The sequence below is a fragment of the Myxine glutinosa genome, chromosome 5, assembly GCF_964187855.1.
Source record: "Myxine glutinosa chromosome 5, kmMyxGlut1.1, whole genome shotgun sequence".
Taxonomy (NCBI): Eukaryota; Metazoa; Chordata; class Myxini; order Myxiniformes; family Myxinidae; genus Myxine; species Myxine glutinosa.
Genome location: NC_136265.1, coordinates 44061731 through 44084641, shown reverse-complemented (window position 1 = coordinate 44084641; position 22911 = coordinate 44061731). Strand labels below are relative to the sequence as shown.

Genomic DNA, 22911 nt, shown 5'->3' with positions numbered 1-22911 from the left:
ATTAATGGAAACGAGGCCTTAACTGACATAGACTAAGAATAACTAGCAAGATGTCCGAAAGTTGTCTACGTGTGGTGCGGTGGACCTGGGCACGACATTTAATGGGGGAATAAGGGGAAGGTCGGCTCTACAGAGTGTTATTTACATGCAATGGGACTAGGGAATGGGGGATTGGGGAAAGTTGGGGAGTATTGGAGAAATAGGGGAATATTTACAAGCGGATATGGAGGCCAAATTCCATATTCGCAACAATACATATGCAGAAGATTTTGTTTTGTAATCCAACCAAAGATGGCCGACTGGTGGCCTTTAACGCCATACAGCAAAATTTCTAAAACCACGGGGGCTATGACATTTTGTCTTCTTCTTGTGGGAAATGTGTTGTGGCGGTCTTGGAAATGCGTTTCATAATTTTTTGAAAGATTTTATCGATCACAATATATCTAATAGTCCATCTATAACTACAAATGTCGGTCGGTCTGTGTTTTAGTTATACACCTGCAGTCTACACCTCTGGATGGATATGGACCAAATTTGTCTGAGGTAAAAAGTTGTACCGTCAGGTTTCAGTAGAGTTAGTGGCTCTTTCGGGTCTTGGGAACTCCCAGGAAAAATGATGGGGTTTGCCTCGTTGCTGCATTTGGTTTGAATAGCGCCACCTTTGGTGAAGTTGAGCACTACAGGATGGATTGAATTTCTCCAGACAAATACCTGACTCATCTTGTGTGGGATGAGTTGGTTAAGTGATAAGAACAAGCCGATTAGATTTTGGTTCAGGTCCGAATCCAGATCCGGCCTATCGGTACAATACTAAACGTAAACCGTTCAGCTTAGTTATGAAAAAGCCTCCTTGGAGAAACGCCACGATAAGCTATTTTAATACGGATATACACCTCAACCTCTTGGAGGGAGTTAAATCGCTGCAAACTCCGTCGTGTGACCCTGAGTCTTAGTTTCCTTGTCAAGTTTGGCTGCAATTGGGAGACTAGCGGCTTGATAAGCGGTTGAAAGGGAACGACTGCTTTTGGAAAGCGATAGCAAGCTGCTTGTTAACGGAACACACCCCTGAAGTCAAGCGAACAGGTCGAGAGTTGTCTTTTGTTAGACGAATGGAAGTTTTTTTTTTTTTAACTCCTTGTCTTCCTACCTTGTCCTCTATTTAACTACCTTGTCTACCTCTATTTAACTAATTAAATTAAGAATAATTAATTAATTAATTAAATATTAAATAATAAATCTAATTATTTAACTAATTTCTATCTATCTACCTCTATTTAACTACCCTACCACGTCCTTGTCCTCTATTTATATTCTTATATTCAACATTATTAATCGCGACAAAATGGCGTTTCCTCATGAGCAGCGTCGGTCACGGTCCGGCGACATGGTCATGGCGTGTCCTGCTGGCGACTCCGGGAGCGGCTGCGTTGACATGGCGGTGACAAGTAAGCAACATCGGCATTGTTTCTTTTTCCATACACGGTAGCTTTCATCTCATTGTGTACAGTATTAAAAAAGAATTGCACCCGTGTCTGAAGGAAGCGCTTCAGATTGGTATTTTTAATATGAAATAGGCAAAGCCGAGAAACGAATGAAACCCATTAGAATTATCCTTTCGAACCCGTAAAAATTACCCTTTAGAACCCTTTAGAATTACCCTTTAGAACCCTTTAGCATTACCCTTTAGAACTCTTTAGAACCCTTTAGCATTATAATAATAATAATAATAATTCATTTATTTTGTATAGCGCTTTTCAAGAAGCCCAAAGGCGCTTTGACAGAGTGGAAAACATAATGCATAACAATACATGAAAACAACAATTGCAAAAAGACAAGAATCAATAGGGAAATATTTAAAGCAAAAGGAGGGAGAAGGAGAAGAGATAGTCAGGGGTTAAATGCTGTGGGTTGAATGTTGAATGCAGTGTTGAACAGGTGGGTCTTTAGTGATGTTTTGAATGTGGTGAGTGAGGAGGAGTCTCTGATGGTGTGAGGTAGTGAGTTCCAGAGGGTGGGAGCAGCGATGGAGAAGGCCCTGTCCCCCCAGGATCTGAATTTGGTCCGGATGGGGGGGGGGGGGGCTCAGGAGGTTGGTACCAGCAGAGCGGAGGTTGCGGGTGGGAGTGTGTCTGGAGAGGAGGTCAGCCAGGTAGGATGGGGCCAGGTTATGGAGGGCTTTGTATGTCAAGAGGAGGATTTTGTACTGGATTCTCTGGGGGATGGGGAGCCAGTGAAGCTTGTAAAGGACGGGGGTGATGTGGTCACGGGTCTGGGAATGGGTGAGTAGACGGGCAGCGGAGTTCTGAATGTATTGGAGTTTATTGGTGATTTTTGAGGGTGAACCATAGAGGAGGCTATTGCAGTAGTCCAGACGGGAGGTGATGAAGGCGTGGATGAGGGTTTCTGCAGCCGTGGAGGAGAGGGATGAGCGGAGACGGGCAATGTTTTTCAGGTGAAAGAAGGCTGACTTTGTGATCTGTTTAGTGTATTTGTCGAAGGAGAGGGTTTGGTCAAAGATGACGCCAAGATTCCGGATGTGAGGGGAGGTGGATACTGGGAAACCGTCGATGTTGAAGGCAAAGTTATGGGGTGGATTTTGTGAGCGTTTTTGGGCCAATGATGATTATTTCAGATTTATCACAGTTAAGCTTGAGGAAGTTGATTTGAAGCCAGGATTTTATTTCAGAGATGCAGTTTGTCAGGATAGAGTGGGTGTCGGTGGAGACGGACTTGGTGGAGATGAAAAGCTGGATGTCATCGGCGAAGCAGTGGAATTGGAGACCATGACGGTGGATTAAGTGACCGAGGGGGGACAGGTAAAGGATGAAGAGGAGGGGGCCAAGAACTGAACCTTGGGGGACACCTTGGGGGAGGGGAGCAGTGGGGGATTTGCAGTTATTGATGGAGATGAACTGGCGTCTGTCAGAGAGGTATGATTTAATCCAAGAGAGGGCAGTGCCGGTAACGTTAAAGGTGGATTCAAGTCGGGTGAGGAGGATGGTGTGATCGATGGTGTCAAAGGCAGCCGCTGAGGTCGAGGAGGACGAGAATGTTGAGGTTGCCAGCGTCAGAGGAGAGGAGAAGGTCGTTCGTGATTTTGAGGAGAGCAGTTTCAGTACTGTGGTTGGAGCGGAATCTGGATTGGAATGTTTCATACAGGTTATTGGCAGAGAGGTGATGCTTGAGTTGAGTGGCGACAGTGCGTTCCAAAACTTTTGACAGAAAGGGTAGGTTGGAGATGGGTCTGAAGTTGTTTAGGGTGTCAGGGTTTAGACCAGGTTTTTTTAGAATGGGGGTAACAGCAGCAATTTTGAGGGAAGGTGGGACGATGCCTGTAGACAGGGAGGAGTTTATTGTTGCAATGATAAGTGGAGAGAGAGCAGGGAGGGAGGCCTTGACAAAGCTGGAGGGGATGGGGTCAAGAGTGCAGGTGCCAGTTTTCATTCCTATGAGGAGTTCAGAGAGGTCAGTAGGGGAGATTGGGAGAACCGAGACAGGGGATGGCAGGACAAGGGGGGGCAGGTGGTTGGAGGGGGAGTGGGTGCGGCAGTGGTCAAGCTGTTGTAGATGTTGTCAATCTTGCGTTGGAAGAAAGAGAGGAAGGAGATGCAGTTGTCTACTGTGAATGACTGGGTGGTGGTGTTCAGGGGGCGGAGGAGTTTTGTTTATTGTCGAGAAGAGTGCTTTTGGGTTTCCGGTGCCAGAGTGGATAATTTGAGAGTAGTAGGCGGAGCGGGCACGGGAGAGGGCATCTTTGTAGTGTTGGTAGGTGGTCCTTGTAGTCTTGGGAGTGAACTGTGAGACCTGTTTTATTGCGGAGTCTTTCAAGTTGGGGAGCATGAGTTTTCATCAGGCGGATTTCAGGGGTAAACCAGGGAGCAGAATGGGCGAAAGAAGCTGTTTTTGTTTTTACAGGCGCAAGCTGGTCAAGGCAGGAGGAGAGAGTGTGGTTGTAGTAGTCAGTGAGGTCGGAAGGGGTGTGGAGGTCAACGAAGGGAGAAGTGGACATTTTTTCAGAGAGGGTGGATGAGAATGCGGTAGGTGAAAGAGTGTTTAGCTTGCGGAAGTTGATAGTGCGATAATGCCTTGGTGCTGGGGTGGGGATGTTGATGGTCATAGTGATAGCTAAGTGGTCAGAGAGGGTGAGGTCAGAGCCAGAGAGATGGTGCAAATTTAATCCAGTGGAGCAGACAAGGTCCAAAATGTGACCACGGATATGGGTAGGAAAGTCGACATGTTGAGTGAGGTTAAAGCAGGTGAGTAAATCAGTGAAGTCAGTGGTTATTGTGGAGTCAGTGGAGTCCATGTGGATATTGAAATCACCAAGGAGGAGGATTGAGGGGGAGAGGGAACATAGCTGGGTCAGAAAGTAGGAGAAGTCAGACAGGAATGATGGGTGTGGCTTGGGAGGGCGGTAGACGACAGCCATGACTGACTGCGTGTGACCAGAGAGTTTAAAAGCCAGGTGTTCAAATGATGAGGATGAGGCGATGGGGATGAGGCTGGTCCTGATGTCTTGACGGTGGATAACGGCAATTCCACCACCTCGGCCCCCCGAGCGTGGTTTATTGACGTAGGAATATCCATTGGGTGTGGTGAGGTTGAGTGTGTAGTAGTCCAGAGGTTGTTGCCAGGTTTCGGTGAGACAGAGAAAGTCCAGTTTGTTATACAGGATGTATTCGTTCAGGATGAGGCATTTGTTGTTGAGGGACCGGGTGTTGAACAGGGTGAGCTTGATGTTGTTTTGAACAGCAGGGATGAATTCAGGTGATTTAGCCAGGGTTCGTAGGCAGGAGGTGCGATCGTGTGCGTTGCTGTGACCAGGTGCGCTGGGACGAAGAGTGAGAGTGCGCTGAGCCGACCAGAGGACGGGGATGGAGTGACCTGATTGCAAATATACAAACTTACGACCGGAGCCACGGTGAATGTACCTGGGTCGTCGGAGGAGTCCATTTGATTTGATGGCAGAGATGCATGATGGGGTGGAGCGGGTATTGAGCAGAAGGAGCCTTGCGGCAGAGTACCGCAGAGCCATGTAAGGCAGGAGCGGAGAGACGAGACGAGGCCAAGGTTGAGGAGGTGAAACAATGGTCCCAACCCACGGGAGCGGGCCCGAGGAAACGAAGGAGCCAGGTAGGTGAAGCCAGGAGCAGAGCCGGGACCAAGCAGAGGGCAGGCAGGAGCAAAGAGACGATCACGAGGCCAAGGTTGATCACGGCAAAGCGGCAAATGCAGCGGCAATCGACCGCCGCCGCTACAAATCTAGATCACGGCGGGAAACCGCCACCAAACCGCTGCGATGGTCACAACCCACGAGAGCGTGCCCGAGGAAACAGCGAGCAGGCGAAGGAGCCGGGCAGGCGAAGCAGGGAGCAGAGCCGGGGCTATGCAGAGGGTAGACTCAATGGCCAAAAAATCTGCATTTACCCTTTAGAACTCTTTAGAACCCTTTAGAACCCCTTAGCATTACCCTTTGGAACTCTTTAGAATTACCCTTTGGAACTTTTTAGCATTACCCTTTAGAACTCTTTAGAACCCTTTAGAATGACCTTTTAGAACTTTTTAGAACCCTTTATAATTACCCTTTAGAACCCTTTAGCATTACCCTTTAGAACTCTTTCGCATTACCCTTTAGCATTACCCTTTAGAACTCTTTAGAACCCTTTAGAATTACCCTTTAGAACCCCTTAGCATTACCCTTTGGAACCCTTTAGAATTACCCTTTAGAACTTTTTAGCATTACCCTTTAGAACTCTTTATAACCCTTTAGAATTACCCTTTAGAACTTTTTAGAACCCTTTAAAATTACCCTTTAGAACTCCTTAGAATTTCCCTTTAGTACCCTATATAATTACCCTTTCGAACCCTTTAAAATGACCCTTTAGAACCCCTTAGAATTGCCCTTTAGAACCCTTTAGCATTACCCTTTAGAAATACCCCTTTTTTTTTTCTTTCTTTTTTGTATACAGAATCGAGGCTCGTGAATGAGCTAACATTTATCACACAAACAAATCAAACAGACAAACAAAATAAGAGGGAGCGGTAGACAAGATGGGGAGAGAAGGGGAAGCACACAAACACAACATTTGAGAGCGGGGACATCGGGAGATGTGTGGGAGGGAGAGGGCTTGGGGGGAGGAGGCGTGGGAAGAGGGCGGGGGGTGGGAGAAGTATAAAACACAAGGACACCAAGGACTTCCAGGAAAGAAGTTGGTATTTCAAAAAAGTGGATTTGGGGTGAAATTAGCGGGGGTAGAAAAGATCAAGGTTTTGGATGGGGGAAGATAAGAGATGGTGGTGAACAGCTGTTTTAAAGACCTGGAGGGAGGAGTGGGATTGAAGAGAGTGAGTGAGTTTGTTCCAGAGGTGGGAGAAAAGAGGAATGAAGGATTGAAGGTGAGCAGAGAGTCTTGATTTTGGCAGTTTAACCATAAGAGGGTTGCAGGCAGATCTTGTGCGACCTGTAGGAATGTTTGGGGGACAGAGCCCAGACAGAGCTGGGGGGGGGGGGGGGGGGAGGGCAAGGCCGGAGAGGAGTCGGTAGAAGACGGAAAGACCACCAACCTGCCTGCGGTGAGTGAGTGAAAGGCCCTCGGAGTTAGCTTCATCGCGGGAGATTCCAATGATTCTGAACGCTTTGGTTTCAACAGCGTGAAGACGAGCTAGGTGTGAGGCAGGAGCACCAGCCCAGAGGGCAGAGCAGTATTTCATTGAGCTGCGGGTGAAAGCCTTGTATGTGGTGAGGCTCAGGTGTGCCAAGGAAGAACTTTGCACGACGGAGGATGCCCAGTCGGCGACTGGCTTTGGAGGCCAGATTTGAAATGTGGTTTTCCCAGGAAAGATCATGGCAGATAGTGAGACCCAAAAACTTGAGTGACAGACCTTCTTGGAGAGGATTATTCAGAAAGTGGATGGGAGGGTTGTCCAGTCGGTCTTTTCGGAGAGACATCGTAAGAGTGTGAGATTTGTCAGGATTGAAAGACATGTTCCACTTGTTTGCCCAGTCTGTGATTTTGTCCAGGTCTGCAGAGAGTGAGGAGACTGCCGATCTGAGGGATGAGGAATGGAGCGGCAGAGAGTCGAGTCATCAGCAAAGAGATAGAGAGGATTTTCAAGAGAGTCAGAGAGATCATTGATGAAGACCAGAAAAAGCACAGGGCCCAGAACACTGCCTTGGGGAACTCCAGCCTGAACAGGAAGAGGAGAACTCTTTAGAACTCTTTTGAACCCTTTGGAATTACCTTTTACACCCCTCTTGTATTACCCTTTAGAACCTTTTAGAATCACCCTTTAGAACCCATTTGAATTACCCTTTAGAATCCTCCAGAATTATATGTTAGAATCCTTTAGAATTACACTTTAGAATCCTCTCGAATTACACTTTAGAATTACACTTTAGAATCCTCTCGAATTACCCTTTAGAATCCTCTCGAATTACACTTTAGACGCCTCTAGATTTACACTTTGGATCCTCTAGAATTACACTTTAGAATCCTCTCGAATTACCCATTAGAATCCTCTCGAATTACACTTTTGACACCTCTAGAATTACACTTTTGACTCCTCTAGAATTACACTTTTGACTCCTCTAGAATTACACTTTAGACTCCTCTAGAATTACACTTTAGACTCCTCTAGAATTACCCTTTAGAATCCTCTCGAATTACACTTTAGACTCCTCTAGATTTACACTTTAGACTCCTCTAGAATTACCCTTTAGAATCCTCTCGAATTACCCATTAGAATCCTCTCGAATTACCCATTAGAATCCTCTCGAATTACACTTTAGAATCCTCTCGAATTACACTTTAGACACCTCTAGATTTACACTTTAGACTCCTCTAGAATTACCCTTTAGAATCCTCTCGAATTACCCATTAGAATCCTCTAGAATTACCCTTTAGAATCCTCTCGAATTACCCATTAGAATCCTCTCGAATTACACTTTAGACTCCTCTAGATTTACACTTTAGACTCCTCTAGAATTACCCTTTAGAATCCTCTCGAATTACACTTTAGACGCCTCTAGATTTACCCTTTAGAATCCTCTCGAATTACACTTTAGACTCCTCTAGATTTACACTTTAGACTCCTCTAGAATTACCCTTTAGAATCCTCTCGAATTACCCATTAGAATCCTCTCGAATTACACTTTTGACCCCTCTAGAATTACACTTTTGACGCCTCTAGAATTACACTTTAGACTCCTCTAGAATTACACTTTAGACGCCTCTAGAATTACACTTTAGAATCCTCTAGAATTACACTTTAGAATCCTCTAGAATTACACTTTAGAATCCTCTAGAATTACTCTTTAGAACCCTCAATAAATTTCAAACAGATCAGACTAAGTGTTGTACTTGTCGCGATTATGACATCATAATTAAGGCACCAATGATGTCATCGTTAACAACAATTATTCCCCATGCAGAGTCTTTTATAATGAGCAACGTTTCAAATTTTTTTCCATGGAGCAGTTTCGAAGATATAGAGGTGCAACGCTTTTCCAAGATGGCGTCTGTACCACGTGAACTATGACGTCATAATTACCACAAAAAAATTATGTAGGAGGAGGCAGTCCTATGGTGCAAAATTTTGTGTCAATCGGACCAACGCTTGCAGATAAAATGAATTTTAAAAATACAGGCCATACTTATGTACGTACGCCACACTTACGCACCAACCAACCGATCGCATAACCCCGCTTTTCGCTTTGCGAGAGCAGGGTAATAATTAGTCTCCAGAAGAACTGTTCCTTTTTTTTTTTAAATTTAAGGACACACTTTATTTCTTTTTCTATGACAGTAAAACCTGTGTGGCTTCACTCCAGTATTTATATATGTATATATATATATATATATATATATATATATATATATATATATATATATATATATATATATATATATATATATATATATATATATATATACTAGTACGAGTACCCATATATATTTATATATATTGTTGCGGACATGAGGCCTGTATTTTTTTGATTGTGTTGTATTGTGGTAATTTGGTGATGATTATTGTTTATTCTGCGCCCCCCTACCTCCGGAGCTGTGTAAAGGTGAAAGGGCATCCCATAATTAGTCCACAAGCATACACGTCAGCGCCAAGTAATAGAATACCCCTGTTGATAGTTATCTCTTATTCTGTGTTTTAGGGTAAGGCTGTGTCTCCCATTAATTGAAGTACTCCATTGCACCAGTGAAAGAGAATAGATCCCCTTTTATTCCCATCCCCAAAATCCCCATTTCCTTCACATCCCCTTTCGTCATTGCCGAGCCTCGATTGCCCATATTACATCCCTTCTCGTGATTGCCGAGCCTCGATTCCCCATTTCCCTCCCCTCCAATAACCGCCATTGACCACGAGGCAGGGTCGGAGAAGAAAGGCGTGTCTCCACCTCGTCATAGAGGGGAAGAGGGGCGTGCCCGCCCGTCGTCATCAAGGGCGGAGCCAGACGGTCGCGCGACCAACCAGGGCCGAGGTGAGCACCCCAATGGGCGTGTCCAAAAGGCCGGCGGCTTAATCGCTGGAGGCGCTATAAAAGCCAGGCACGCATGAAGCAAGTGGGTCGGTTGCCAGAGGAGTCGGTTGCCAGAGGAGTTGGTCGTCAGAGGAGGGTCAGTGGTTGCGTTGGTTGCGGTGGTAAGAAGTCGGTGGTGAGAAGTGGTGGCGTCGAGTGGTCAGTGGTTGCGTTGGTTGCGTTGAGTTGTCGATGGTGAGGAGACACCAGGGCCAAGAGAGAGAAGGTGCCAAGGGCCATTACCAGCAGTTGCGCCAGAGACGGCAGACGCGCCCTGAGCTGAGCCAGAGAAGCAGCTTTGGCTCCACAAGCAGCGTTGACTCCACCAGGCAGCTTCAACCCGTTACCCCGTGGGGACCAAATAGCGGTGGCATCGGTGGCCGTCGAGGTCCAGCCGACGTCCCGTGCGGGATCAAGCCCGAACCATCTGCCCCAGCTGAACCTTCCCATTCCTCCTTCCAACATTCATTCCATTCCATCCTTCTTGTATACGTGAGTTTGTTCTGTTTGTTCTGTCCTGGGTTAATTAAGTCTGTATAAGCTAGTATTTTCCCTGTGTCACCTGCGTCTTATGTGCTTGTAAATAAACGTGACTGCTTTCTTTTTGCTTGTGTGTAAATAGTCAATAAATTCAGTAGTATTTCCAAACCTTTCTTTGCCTTCGTTTTCCTCTTTGCATTGCGTCGTTTTCGTCTTTTCCCTCATTGACTAGCTGCGGTGCGATCCGGCCAACGTTTGGGTGGAATCGGGTGAGTCGGGGATCCTGTAACGGTCGCGGTAATACCAACCGCTCGGTCAATATAACATCTGTCCGCGATCAGTAACAATTGGTGTCTGGGAGTGAGATTCGGGGCCCGAACCAAATAAAATAAAAAAAACATCTAGAAAAAATTTGGTCAAAATTTGGAGCGGACGAAATTTGTTTTGTTTTAAAGCAAAACCCGAATTTTGAAATCGCGCCATGGCTGGTCAAGGCGACGGGATGCCGGTGGGAGAGATAGACGGGGTAGAATCGACCCAGGACCTAGGGGAAATGTATGTGGATGAAAGGGAGGAGGAGAGCAATGAGGATGCGGTTGAGGGGGTATCAGGCGCACAAAATGGCGTCCTCGCGCACGTGGGTGTAGCGGCACCAAATTTTGCCGCGCCCGCGACCGCGGCAGCGCCGCCGTTGGATTCGGACCTTTTGTTGCTACAAATCGGGGCCCTTATGGACAAAATGAGGGACGAAGCAAGGGCTGATAGTGCGAAAATGGAAAGCAGAATGATGGGGGTAATGAGGGACGAAGCGAGGGGTACCGGTGAGGAGTTAGACAAGAAATTTGGGAAGTTCGACAATAATTTTGAGGAGTTAGACAAGAAATTTGGGAAGTTAGACAATGGAATAAAAGAGGTGAAAAATGGGTTAATGGGGTTAGAAAACAGGATGGAAGGCAAATTGCGGGAGATAGGGGAGCAATCCGCCAGAGAAATTAAACAAATGGGAGAGCAGATAGAGGAGGTAAAAATCGGGGTAGAAACCAAACTGGATGCTCAGAGGGATGAATTGGGACAGATGAGGGCGGCATCTACAAAAGAAAGGGAGGAGATGAAGGAGGAGATACGAGGAGGTGTGGGTGAGGAGGTTTCGGGGCTACGCGAGGAGGTAAAGCGAGGTGAGAAGCGTATGGAGAAAGAGGTGAGGAATAATACGGCTAGGTTACAGGGGGGAATAGAAGATCTGACGGAGGAGGTGGAACAGCTGACAGAGGGACAAAAAGAACTAGTGGAGCAGGTTCAAAAGAACACTGCGGTACTAGGAGGGTTAAAGGCGACACAAAAAGAAATTAAAAACGAATTAATAGCGACGCAGAGGCAATGTCAGATGGTACGTGAGGAACTGACAATGAGGGTGGACGAGGTGACAGAGATAATGGAGACAAAGGACCGAGAGGTGAGGATGCACATAGAGACGGTCACGGTAGCCTTAGAGGACGAACTTGAGGAGACGCACCGAGAAATAAAAGAGGTTAAACAAAAATTAGAGGAAGTGGAAGAAGAGGTGAGTGAAATTAAGAAGAGACGGACAGAAACTAAGAGAGTAATCCAGGAGGAGGTAATGGAATTGGTACAAGGTCGGTGCTCAACTCATAATGTGATGCTCACTAACCAAATAAAGAGTTTGCAGGTGGCAAAGGAGGTGCGGAGATGAGGTACGGAGGTGAGTGGCAATGTATATGATGTGAGGAAAGCTTCAGTCGGCTTGGGGATTGGTTTGGATCCGGGTGTTCGTGAGAGGCAGTTGGTGAAGTGTGCGACAGGTCTGGTGTGCGAAAAAAGAGGTGTGCGAGAATGTCCGACCATAGGGTGTGTGAGGAAAAAGTGCACGCCGAGGAGTGAGTGTGCCGTCAGGAGCGAGTTGGTCGAAGCGCGTGTGCGAGGGAGCACAGGGAAGCGCGGTGTGGTGAGTGTTACGGAGGAAGTAACGAAAAAGTGTGCGCAAGAGGATGCGCGAGAAAGGTGTGTAACGGACGGGTGCATGGGGGAAGCGCATGCTGTCAAGAGTAAGGGAGAATGCACGCCTGTGGTGAGTGTTACAGAGGGTGTAACGGGAGAATGTGCGCAAGAGTGTGCGCGAGAAAGGTGTGTAACGGACAGGTGCATGAGGAAAGAGTGCGCTGTCGGGAGTAAGGGTGAGTGCGTTGTCAAGAGTGGTGGTGAGAGTAGTGAGAGTGACAAGGAGCGTGAGTTGGTTGTGACAGGTGAGCGAGGATGTACACCTGGAATGGAAGGATGCACACCTGGAATGGTAGAGCGTGAGTGGGAATGCACGCTGGAATTGGTAGTGAGGCACGTGGTTGGGTGTGCGAGTGAGAGCACACCTGTGATTGTCACAGAGGAGGTGACCGAGGAGGGGGCGCGAAGAGGTGTGTTGGTGAGGTGTGCGAGCGACGAATGTGTGCCAAGGTGTTCGGTGGTCAGGTGTGTGACCAAGTTGGTGAGCGGAATGAGTGTACCGAGGTGTGTAAGAAAAGGTACGACGAGGAGCATGGAAACGGCTGCATGTATGAGCAAGAAAGGGGTAGCGTATGCTTGTAAGCATGCAGGTGAAGCATCGACGGTAACCGGGTTAGAGGTTAGAACGACTTATAGCCGAATCGGGCCCTCGGTGCGCGTCGGGCAGCTTCGCGTGCCGCGAGGACCAGCGGGGATCCGAACCACGGCGGTTTCGAAAGAACCGCCGTACGCGATCCACGCTGTGCCTCGCTTGGAACGGCCGCGTCCGGGCTCCACTAGGCGGAGCGGGCAGCCCGATAGGAAGGGTCGTCATGGCGACCACTTTCTATTGAGACGTGCCGGCAGGTCGAGATCGGGACATTGGATGGCTCCACGCCGAGGTGGTGCGTGGGATCTCGGCACGGGTAAGCCCCCGTCCCTGCACCGAGTGCCGGACGCATCCAGCCGCCGGCACCAAAGAACCCGCGTTCATTGCTCGGCTGTACGAAGCCGGGCTGTAGACGTGAATTGGCGCACCGAGAGGATGTAATAAGTAGACGGGTGATGAGGATGGTGTTTTGGCCCCGAAATTAGAAAAAGGCAGATGATAGGTAGAATTGGCAGTAAATGGAAAATTTTTGAATTGGTTGGAATTTGGACGAGCAAAATTGATAGAGAGACCCCCGATGTGGTGGGATGGCAAATCCACCATCCCTCACAGAGTGGGGCAAATGCGCTATAGATTATGGGGTTGATGGCAGTGAAAACTAGCCCGGGTGGGTTAGGATATTGATAGGGATCTAGCGAAGATGACATTAGGTAACGTTAAGGTTTAGATAGTGACTGATACCTGTAGTGGGGACGCAGGTAGTTTAGTGTGGTTGATAATGACGTGGGAGCGCAATAGTTTAAAGGGACGACTGGGAAGCGCAAGTTTCAGAAGGGAGTAGTTAGCTGAGATGATGCCGTGTGTGTGAAGATTGAACAGGTGAGAATTGAACAGGTGTGATTGCACAGGTGTGCAACTGAACAGGTGAATGGAGCAGTGTATGAGGGAGTAGTGGTGATTGCGTGTTGTGCTGACCAAATGGTCCAGGAAGAAAGGAGGGTGCAGGTGGCACCAGGTGTGAGGGCACAGGTGTGCAACAGCAGGTATGGAGAATGGTAGTGTGGAATAAATGGAGTATTGGAATGGATGGTCGTGGAGTGAGTATGGTGGAAATTGTGGAGTGGAGTGGATGGTGCGAAGGTGTGAATGGGGGAAGAGTGGACCCCCATCACGGATACCCGGGGCGGGTAGTGTAAGTGTTAGGTAGAGGGTACAGGTAAATTGTGGTTGGATATTGGCATCTGTGGTGCGGGTGAAAGAATGGTCTTTGGATGGGTGCATTAGTGTTGTGGAAATGGCTGGGCGTGTAGCCTGTTAGTGTGTGTAGTTGGTTTGGCGCTCCACCACTGTGAGGATGTCGGCCAGGTGAGGCCGCAGGTGGGCTCTGGGAGCCGGTAGTAGTTGTTGTGGATGGGGCCCGAGGATCCGGAGGACGGACCCGGGTAGCCCAGTGCCAGAGGGCACCAAGGGGTGACAGAGCCAGGAGAGGGCCTTCCCCAGTTAGTTAGGTTAGGGTGAGGAGCTAGGTAAGCTCGGGTGGCAACTGCAGTGGTGGAGGTGTGCAGGTGGGTAGACCTGCTGGGAGAGCTACACGTCGCAGCCCAGAAATTGTGCGAAGGCACCGGGAGATGAATCGGGGGAGTGAGACCCCAAATTGAGAAGCACCACAGTTTGGTCAATGGGAATTGGTTTTTAGAACCCATCGTGTAAGTTGGCCAATGGATTGGCAGGGAAAGACCCCGGGTAGTGTAAAGTGTGTTAAAGTCATTTAGAGGATAGTTAGGAAGAAGGATCTCCTCACACCATCTGCATCCACTCACCTGAGGTGACAGGTACTCCGCACCATGCCATGTTTAATTATTTTTGATGCAAATGGTTGGAATGTGAGACGCATCATGACGTGGGTGTGACATTGTGCTTGATGTTCCATCTCTTCCTCCTTAGGAGGATTGATGATGAATTGGGTGATGGCAAATTTTGAAGTAGAGGGATTGTGGAGACGAATTTGGTATCGGGGAAATATGGGGAAGACGTGACAGTAGTGACGAATTTGTAAATGTGTAGATTTTTGTACATATGGGGTAAGGGCAAGGGTAGGGTAGGTGACAGGGGGGTGACGTACGGTAGGGACGAGTACCCTTGTGACCTTACCCCTCGCTCAATTGTCTTTCCCCTTTTGTCTCCCACATGACCTGTGCGCCATTGGGTGCCGAGGGGAGCGTGCGTGGGTCGGCCATTGTGCGCCCGAAATTCCCAGAACCAGCTGTCTGCATCGATGCACCACATTATGGACCACATGCCTGTGGCCGAGCACCACTTATGGACCCCATGGGTTGGGGCATGGCCCCTCTGCTGGAACCGGCCATGAGGGCCCGAAATCTTGCTGGCGGACCTTGGCCACAGGGCACCGATGCCCCACAGGTGAACCACACTAGTCGGCCCTGTGGGCCATAAATAAAATAAATAAAAAGGACACATTGGGGGCAAGTTTTAATACAAATAGGCCGCCAGTAAGCAAAGCAAAAGAATGACAACATCTGGAAGAACAAATAATAATCACCAGCAGAGGGAGCCGAAGAGCAAGAGACACCTGCAGGGTTTGGGTTTGTTGGATTTATTTTATTGATGAACAGTGGTGACTGCACCGATTGGTGCTTGGGTGTATATTGGTGCGTTTTTGGGTGCGTTCATGGTGCGTCGATGCAGAGCAGACTGTCTCCCCCCCAGAAAGAACAATCACAGGTCCTGGGTTAGTTTTGTAAATAAAAGTAGCGTCAAGTGTAAATAATGCTTCCCACCGTCAGTGTGTAGTTTGAAGACCATTCCGCAATTCGGTTAACTGTGGGCGTAAGTCTGTTAGGCAGGGTGCAATGGAGCAGCGGGACACATTTATTTATGTTTTAAAACTGTCGCACTCAGGGTCAGGTTAAAAGTAGAGGGAACTACACCTACGTGTCACACTAAAAATAAAAGTTGTAGGCCCGGGACGTGCCTAAGAGGAGGAGGGTGCAGTGTTGCGGACATGAGGCCTGTATTTTTTTGATTGTGTTGTATTGTGGTAATTTGGTGATGATTATTGTTTATTCTGCGCCCCCCTACCTCCAGAGCTGTGTAAAGGTGAAAGGGCATCCCATAATTAGTCCACAAGCATACACGTCAGCCAAGTAATAGAATACCCCTGTTGATAGTTATCTCTTATTCTGTGTTTTAGGGTAAGGCTGTGTCTCCCATTAATTGAAGTACTCCATTGCACCAGTGAAAGAGAATAGATCCCCTTTTATTCCCATCCCCAAAATCCCCATTTCCTTCACATCCCCTTTCGTCATTGCCGAGCCTCGATTGCCCATATTACATCCCCTCTCGTGATTGCCGAGCCTCGATTCCCCATTTCCCTCCCCTCCAATAACCGCCATTGACCACGAGGCAGGGTCGGAGAAGAAAGGCGTGTCTCCACCTCGTCATAGAGGGGAAGAGGGGCGTGCCCGCCCGTCGTCATCAAGGGCGGAGCCAGAGGGTCGCGCGACCAACCAGGGCCGAGGTGAGCACCCCAATGGGCGTGTCCAAAAGGCCGGCGGCTTAATCGCTGGAGGCGCTATAAAAGCCAGGCACGCAAGAAGCAAGTGGGTCGGTTGCCAGAGGAGTCGGTTGCCAGAGGAGTTGGTCGTCAGAGGAGGGTCAGTGGTTGCGTTGGTTGCGGTGGTAAGAAGTCGGTGGTGAGAAGTGGTGGCGTCGAGTGGTCAGTGGTTGCGTTGGTTGCGTTGAGTTGTCGATGGTGAGGAGACACCAGGGCCAAGAGAGAGAAGGTGCCAAGGGCCATTACCAGCAGTTGCGCCAGAGACGGCAGACGCGCCCTGAGCTGAGCCAGAGAAGCAGCTTTGGCTCCACAAGCAGCGTTGACTCCACCAGGCAGCTTCAACCCGTTACCCCGCGGGGACCAAATAGCGGTGGCATCGGTGGCCGTCGAGGTCCAGCCGACGTCCCGTGCGGGATCAAGCCCGAACCATCTGCCCCAGCTGAACCTTCCCATTCCTCCTTCCAACATTCATTCCATTCCATCCTTCTTGTATACGTGAGTTTGTTCTGTTTGTTCTGTCCTGGGTTAATTAAGTCTGTATAAGCTAGTATTTTCCCTGTGTGTCTTATGTGCTTGTAAATAAACGTGACTGCTTTCTTTTTGCTTGTGTGTAAATAGTCAATAAATTCAGTAGTATTTCCAAACCTTTCTTTGCCTTCGTTTTCCTCTTTGCATTGCGTCGTTTTCGTCTTTTCCCTCATTGACTAGCTGCGGTGCGATCCGGCCAACGTTTGGGTGGAATCGGGTGAGTCGGGGATCCTGTAACGGTCGCTGTAATACCAACCGCTCGGTCAATATGACATCTGTCCGCGATCAGTAACAATATATACTAGTAGGCAAGAGAGGGAGGGGTGAGGAAGGGGAAAGATATACATCTTTTGGGGGAGGAGGGTGACTGACAGGCCCCTCCGTTTTGGGGGAGGGGGAGAAGGGAAGGGGGTAAAATTTACCCATGCAAACAGTGCTTTAACCTCAGTGTTACCCAGGTAAAAAAGGAAATTGTAATACCCTCTGCCACCATCACCAGGTGGTGCTACACAGTACACATTTACAAAGAGAATTTACGCTCCTCTACCGAATGAGGCCGTGGCCACATCGCCTAAGTTACCCCCTAGACATAGTTGTATTTGTATTTGTACCCCGAGTAAAGTATAAAATATTTTATAGCTGGTGTACCCGGCGTTGCTCAAGTGAAGAAGAAACATTAACATATTTGAAATGAGGGCAAATATAATGGAAAAGCAATTACATCCAAATCAGAATCCATCACAAATGTCAAATCGTCATTTTACCTTTTCGTTGAATATATGCTGGGGGATGTGCCGTTCATCACGTTTCTGAGTTAAGTATGGTGACGGTCAGGAAAAAGAAGAAGCCTAATACCCCCAACTTCGACCGCTTATTATTATTTATTTTTTTGGAAGACAGAATCGAAGCTTGTGTAAGAGCTAAAATTGTTTGAATTCCGGAATTGTTTGATTATTTGTGTTCAAATGTCTGGTAATTGTTTTGTATTTATTTATGCGAATGTGTCCTTGCATATAACTGTCATTAATCAAAAAGGCTTCGGCACTATAGAGCGATTTTTAAAAGTCCAAAAAACTAACTTGTTTCAAAAAAAGTTTTAATGTTTTTTTTTTTGTTTTTTTTCCCATAAAACACTCCCAGGCACTCACTGATGAACCTCTGAAAATTTGACGAAGATCCGTTCAGCCATCTCTTGAGAAAAATGGTGACACCGACAGGTCAATGGCTCTCTTATTATATAGTAAGAAGATATATTTCGGAAAACTTTTGCTGAATCGGTGTTTTAAAAGAGTGCCTCAAAAGAGCTGAGATTGCACCAGAGAGCAGCTAAGACTCGTACCTACACACCCACCACTGTGCCAAAGGCAAGGCACTTGTGCAACCTCGGCAACCCCCAGCCTTTGGGTTGACGCTCATTTACAATTGACAAACTTGGGGACCCATGCTATACGAGATTTACATGACTCATGTTTTCAGATCCTTTTGAGAAGGGGCTGTCCATAAAATACATGACCCTTTTTTTGCAGTTTTTGACACCCCACTTTTCCACCCTGTGATGCTTCAAGTCGCTCCCTCATTTTTTTTGTCAAGCAAAGTCTCCCCCAAACAGCAAGCAGGGGAAACAGAACAGGCCATTTCGAGAACTTCTGCCACATGGCCACTTGTTCTTGTACCACGATTATGAAAACTTGCGACCATACTGCCTTCTTTTTAAGGCTGCTGAAGCGTCAGATCAGGCTGATTGGGTCCTAATCTTTTGAATCTCATCTTTTCCTCAAAACTCATTCTGTAGAATGAATTCCTCAACAAATTGGCAAAACCATTAATCTCCACCACTGTAACTGTCATTTCTCAGGTTATAGTCGAAACTTGTGCAGTTTCTTGGTAAGCGCTATTTTACCCGCGAAGCTAACTACGTACCAGCATCAGGATAGTTTGTCCCATTCGGCATTGAAGCGAGCAGGCAAAGCTATCCATGAAAAGATCTCCGGGGTCACTGCTGCGCATGTGTCAGTTATCAGTCTGCCTGCCTTGTAATCTGCAGCACAAAGCCATTTCGTGACATTTATTGTGCATAACATTTGAGGGAGACTTAATTCATGCGACAACACTGGGCTTGTGGCAAAAATGAATACATCTGACATGTCTGACTGGAGCTACATTTTTTATGTTAGAGGTCACCCTGGGTCATCCAGATCGATCCTGTATTTAACACCATTGGTGGGTTGTTGATGTTTGCAGACCAATCTTTGTTTTACATGTCTTTCAATCCTGACAAATCCCACACTCTTACTATGTCTCTCCGAAAAGACCGTCTGGAAAACCCTCCCATCTACTTTCTCAACAATCCTCTCCAAGAAGTTCTGTCGCTCGAGCTTTTGGGTCTCACTATCTGCCATGATCTTTCCTGGGAAAACCACATTTCCAAGCTGGCCTCCAAAGCCAGTCGCCGACTGGGCATCCTCCATCGTGCGAAGTCCTTCCTCGGCACACCTGAGCTCCTCACCACAAACAAGGCTTTCATCCGCAACTCAATGGAATACTGTTCTCTCCTCTGGGCTGGTACTCCTGCCTCACACCTCGCTAGGCTTTACACTGTTGAAACCAAAGCTTTCAGAATCATTGGTACCTTCCATGATGAAGCTAACTCTGAGGGCCTTTCACTCACTCACCGCAGGCAGGTTGGTGGTTTTTCTGTCTTCTACCGACTCCTCTCCAGCCTAGTTCCCCCTGCTCTGTCTGTGCTCTGTCTTCCGAATATTTCTTCAGGACGCACAAGATCGACCATCAACCCTCTTCTTGTGAAACTTCAAAAATCAAGACTCTGCTCACCTTCACTCTTTCATTGCTCTTTTTTTTCCTACCTCTGGAACAAACTCCAAGACTCTCTTCAATCCCACTCTTCCCTCCAGGTCTTTAAAACACCATCTCTTATCTTCCCCCATCCAAAACCTTCATCTTTTCTACCCCCATTAATACACCCCAAATCCAATTTTTTTCAAATTCCGTTTGCTTTCCTTAAAATCGTAATAGTGTCCATCCTGTTTATCCCATGCACCCTGCCCCAGCCCTCTCCCTTCCACAGATCTCCCGATGTCCCTGTTCTCTACTGTTGTTGTGCTTCCCTCTCTTATCTCCCGCTCTCTTTATTTTATGTTCTATGTCATTGCTCTTACACGAGCCTCGACTTTGTATACAAAAAAAAGAAATCTGCTGATACTTCGATAGAACACAGCTTGATGTCCGGTTTCACTGTAGGACATCCCAGCATTGTCCATCTATCTCTGGGTTTCACGAACTCTTAAATAGGTCGTAGTAACACGGTCTCTCTATGGAAGTATGCAACTATATCGTTACCTTCTCCAAACCTTGACGAGGCGAAAGATGATACCACTTACTCTGCTGCACATGTGCAAAATTGTCTTGGTCTAGTGATGAATGTTTAGCACAGGTTGTGCATGGACAGGTCTTTCATTTATGTTTGAAAGAAAATTTTAATTTGAATCCATATTATGTCACCCACAGCAGGATTTTCTTAGGCGTGCGTAACGTTTTTCTCCATCAATATGTCAGCTTGTTTAACTTTGAAGTATATTACTTGTTTATTTACTGTAATTCTGTCTTATTCCCATTAACTGAAGGTGTAATTCTGATCTGAGTTTATTTTGGTAATATGTGGTGTTTAAGTTAATTATAATGAACATGGACATAAATAAAGGTTTTTTTCGTTAAAATATGAAACGTAATTCAGAAAACAAAAGACAGACTTGAAGTGCATTTATTGCTGACATCTTTATTCTGAAATGTAATCATGAAAGCTCAACATTCATTGTTTAACTTCATCTTTTATAAACAGCAGCTCAGACTGGATTATCCATTCATTATCAGGAATGTAATTCGGAATGTAATAACAACATAGTGTGTAAGCAAAGCATGCTGGGAAAGATGAGGTGGAAAAGCAAGTCCCGCCAGGTTCCACTGATTTTGACTCGTTATTCCTCATAGGACGAGCGCAGCAAAATGGAGATGATGGAGAACAGCTTTTCGTACGCCTCCTTGCCATCGTGGGTAAAAGCTTGGTGAGCAAAAATTTTTGCCAGTTCCTGAAGAAAAAGACATTATAATTGTTATCATAATTATCCTGTTGTGATGTTCTCGAATAATAAAATTATGGAAATGACACATTTGGAAAATAAGAAATTATTACTCTTGTTTTTTTGTTGTAAAATCATTACGATAAAAAGTTTTTATTGTTGTTATCACCCTCTGCAGTTGCAAGAATTTATAGAAAGGTAAAACACTATTTGGTTTTTTTTTCATGGATATTCTGTAAACATCAACAAATTGTTTTTACAATAATCTGTCTGAATGAATAAATGAATGAATGAATATATATATATATATATATATATATATATATATATATATATACACACGAGTATATATATATATATATGAATGAATGTCTCTGACTGAACGTTTTACAGGGTAACACCAATCAGATATTAAAATCTGACAAACGTAAAATTAATTTATCTTCAGGCTCATACTGACATGATAAACCCTTTATGATTGTCACATGCCCTCTGTTATCCCGTAACTACCTGTTATACTGTGTAACTACCTGTTACACCGCATCCCAGCCCCAAATGTTGTCTCCCATTGCCTGAAACACATCTCCATCCTCAGGAGACATGAAGTACCAGAGAGGTGACATGTGCCGTTCAAGGGTGGGCCTGATCCTCACGTTGAACACCTTGGCCTAATCCTCCTGATCCTTACCTTGAACAGCCTGGGATCCACTTGGTACTCTGAGCTGTGTTTTACGCTCAGCTCTTTCAGATATTGAATCATCGCCCTCTCGTTGTCCATAGCTCTGATTACATCGTTGACTGCGTTGATGATGCGGCTCGCCTGCCATTTCACTTCGGTGTCGTTATGCAGGTCCCCCTTTTTTACGTCGGCGAATTTTGGGAACAGCAGTTGGGCATCCGGGAAATCTTTCAGGAAGCTGCATCAGAAGGAAAAGATACGGACAGGAGGTGATTTGGGAAATTTCAATAATTAGGTGTTCTCACATTGAGATAAAAAAAACTTCTTGAAATATGAACAATTTACTTGAGCCGAGATGTGAACCATCTGTTGAATTCACGAGTTGACGGACACGCAAAAGACTGCAAGAAGAAAGCCATTGATTGTACAAGAAATGAAAACGGACAAATTCAGCTTACCAAAGGAGAACTTTCAAGCTATTCTGCTCGAAGTGATCGTAGATTTTCGGCCATGTTGATCTGATGACCGTCTTGTCGCCTTCACTGAGTGTTGGCAGAGGTCCTTCGTCAACGATTGGCATGGCTGGATAATTCGGGTCTCGGTACTTGAGAGGACCTTGGTTGAGAATGATGCGGGCCAGGCCGCGAGCTCTTTTATATGGTATCCGAGGATGGAATCGTGGTTTGCAATCAAGCGATAAGAGTTTCGCAAAGCTAGTAGGTGCAGAGCTAATGATTTGTTCATAATGCTTAGGTTTTCACGAGGATGGGGGAAATGGAGGGAGGGAGTGGTGATGATCAAAAATGAGACAAGACGTACATTGAGAAATTCAACTTTCTCAATGTACATATGTCTTGTCTCATTTTTGTCACAATTTGCTTGCATGACAAGAGAGTATATGTGTGTTTTATATGTATATATATGTCTATATATTATATATATATATATATTAAATATATACATATATATATATATATATTATATATATATATATATATATATATATATATATATATATATATATATATATATATATATATGTATATACAGTCACGTGAAAAAGTAAGTACACCCCATGTAAAGTTTTGACTTTTTCAACATATTTCAACATACAGCTATTTGATCTTCATTCCAACAATATTGATAGATAAAGGTGATAATTATATCACCTTTATCATAAAATTCTCCTAAAATGACATAACAAATATCATGAAAAATTTACATTTTGTAGTCCATTGTATAATGTAAATAAACATAAATGCAAATTTCGCATGTGGAAAAAGTAAGTACACCCCTACATTTATCACTACTTCAAATACCTAAAATTAGAATCAGGTGCACCAGCTCAGGTGCAAATGATTAGAACATCGTCAGAGAGGATCTTGGAGGAACCTGTCTTATTTAAACCTCAGACATTTA

General features: G+C 46.0%; 1 protein-coding gene and 1 long non-coding RNA gene across 2 annotated transcripts; one reads left to right on the top strand and one right to left on the bottom strand.

The window, feature by feature from the left end:
* Nucleotides 1-1344: 1344 nt before the first annotated feature.
* LOC144892019 (uncharacterized) lies at nucleotides 1345-20794 on the top strand. The gene is made up of 3 exons (XR_013623340.1): nucleotides 1345-1445; nucleotides 17860-17936; nucleotides 20725-20794. It is a non-coding gene; the product is annotated as an uncharacterized LOC144892019 (long non-coding RNA).
* On the bottom strand, nucleotides 20493-22139 carry LOC137428475 (globin-3-like). Its single transcript, XM_068118394.2, has 3 exons — nucleotides 21951-22139; nucleotides 21502-21730; nucleotides 20493-20822 (listed from the first exon to the last, which is right to left on the bottom strand). Exons 1-3 carry the CDS (start codon nucleotides 22070-22072, stop codon nucleotides 20712-20714), a joined length of 462 nt encoding a protein of 153 aa, XP_067974495.2. The 5' UTR covers nucleotides 22073-22139; the 3' UTR covers nucleotides 20493-20711.
* Nucleotides 22140-22911: the final 772 nt, after the last annotated feature.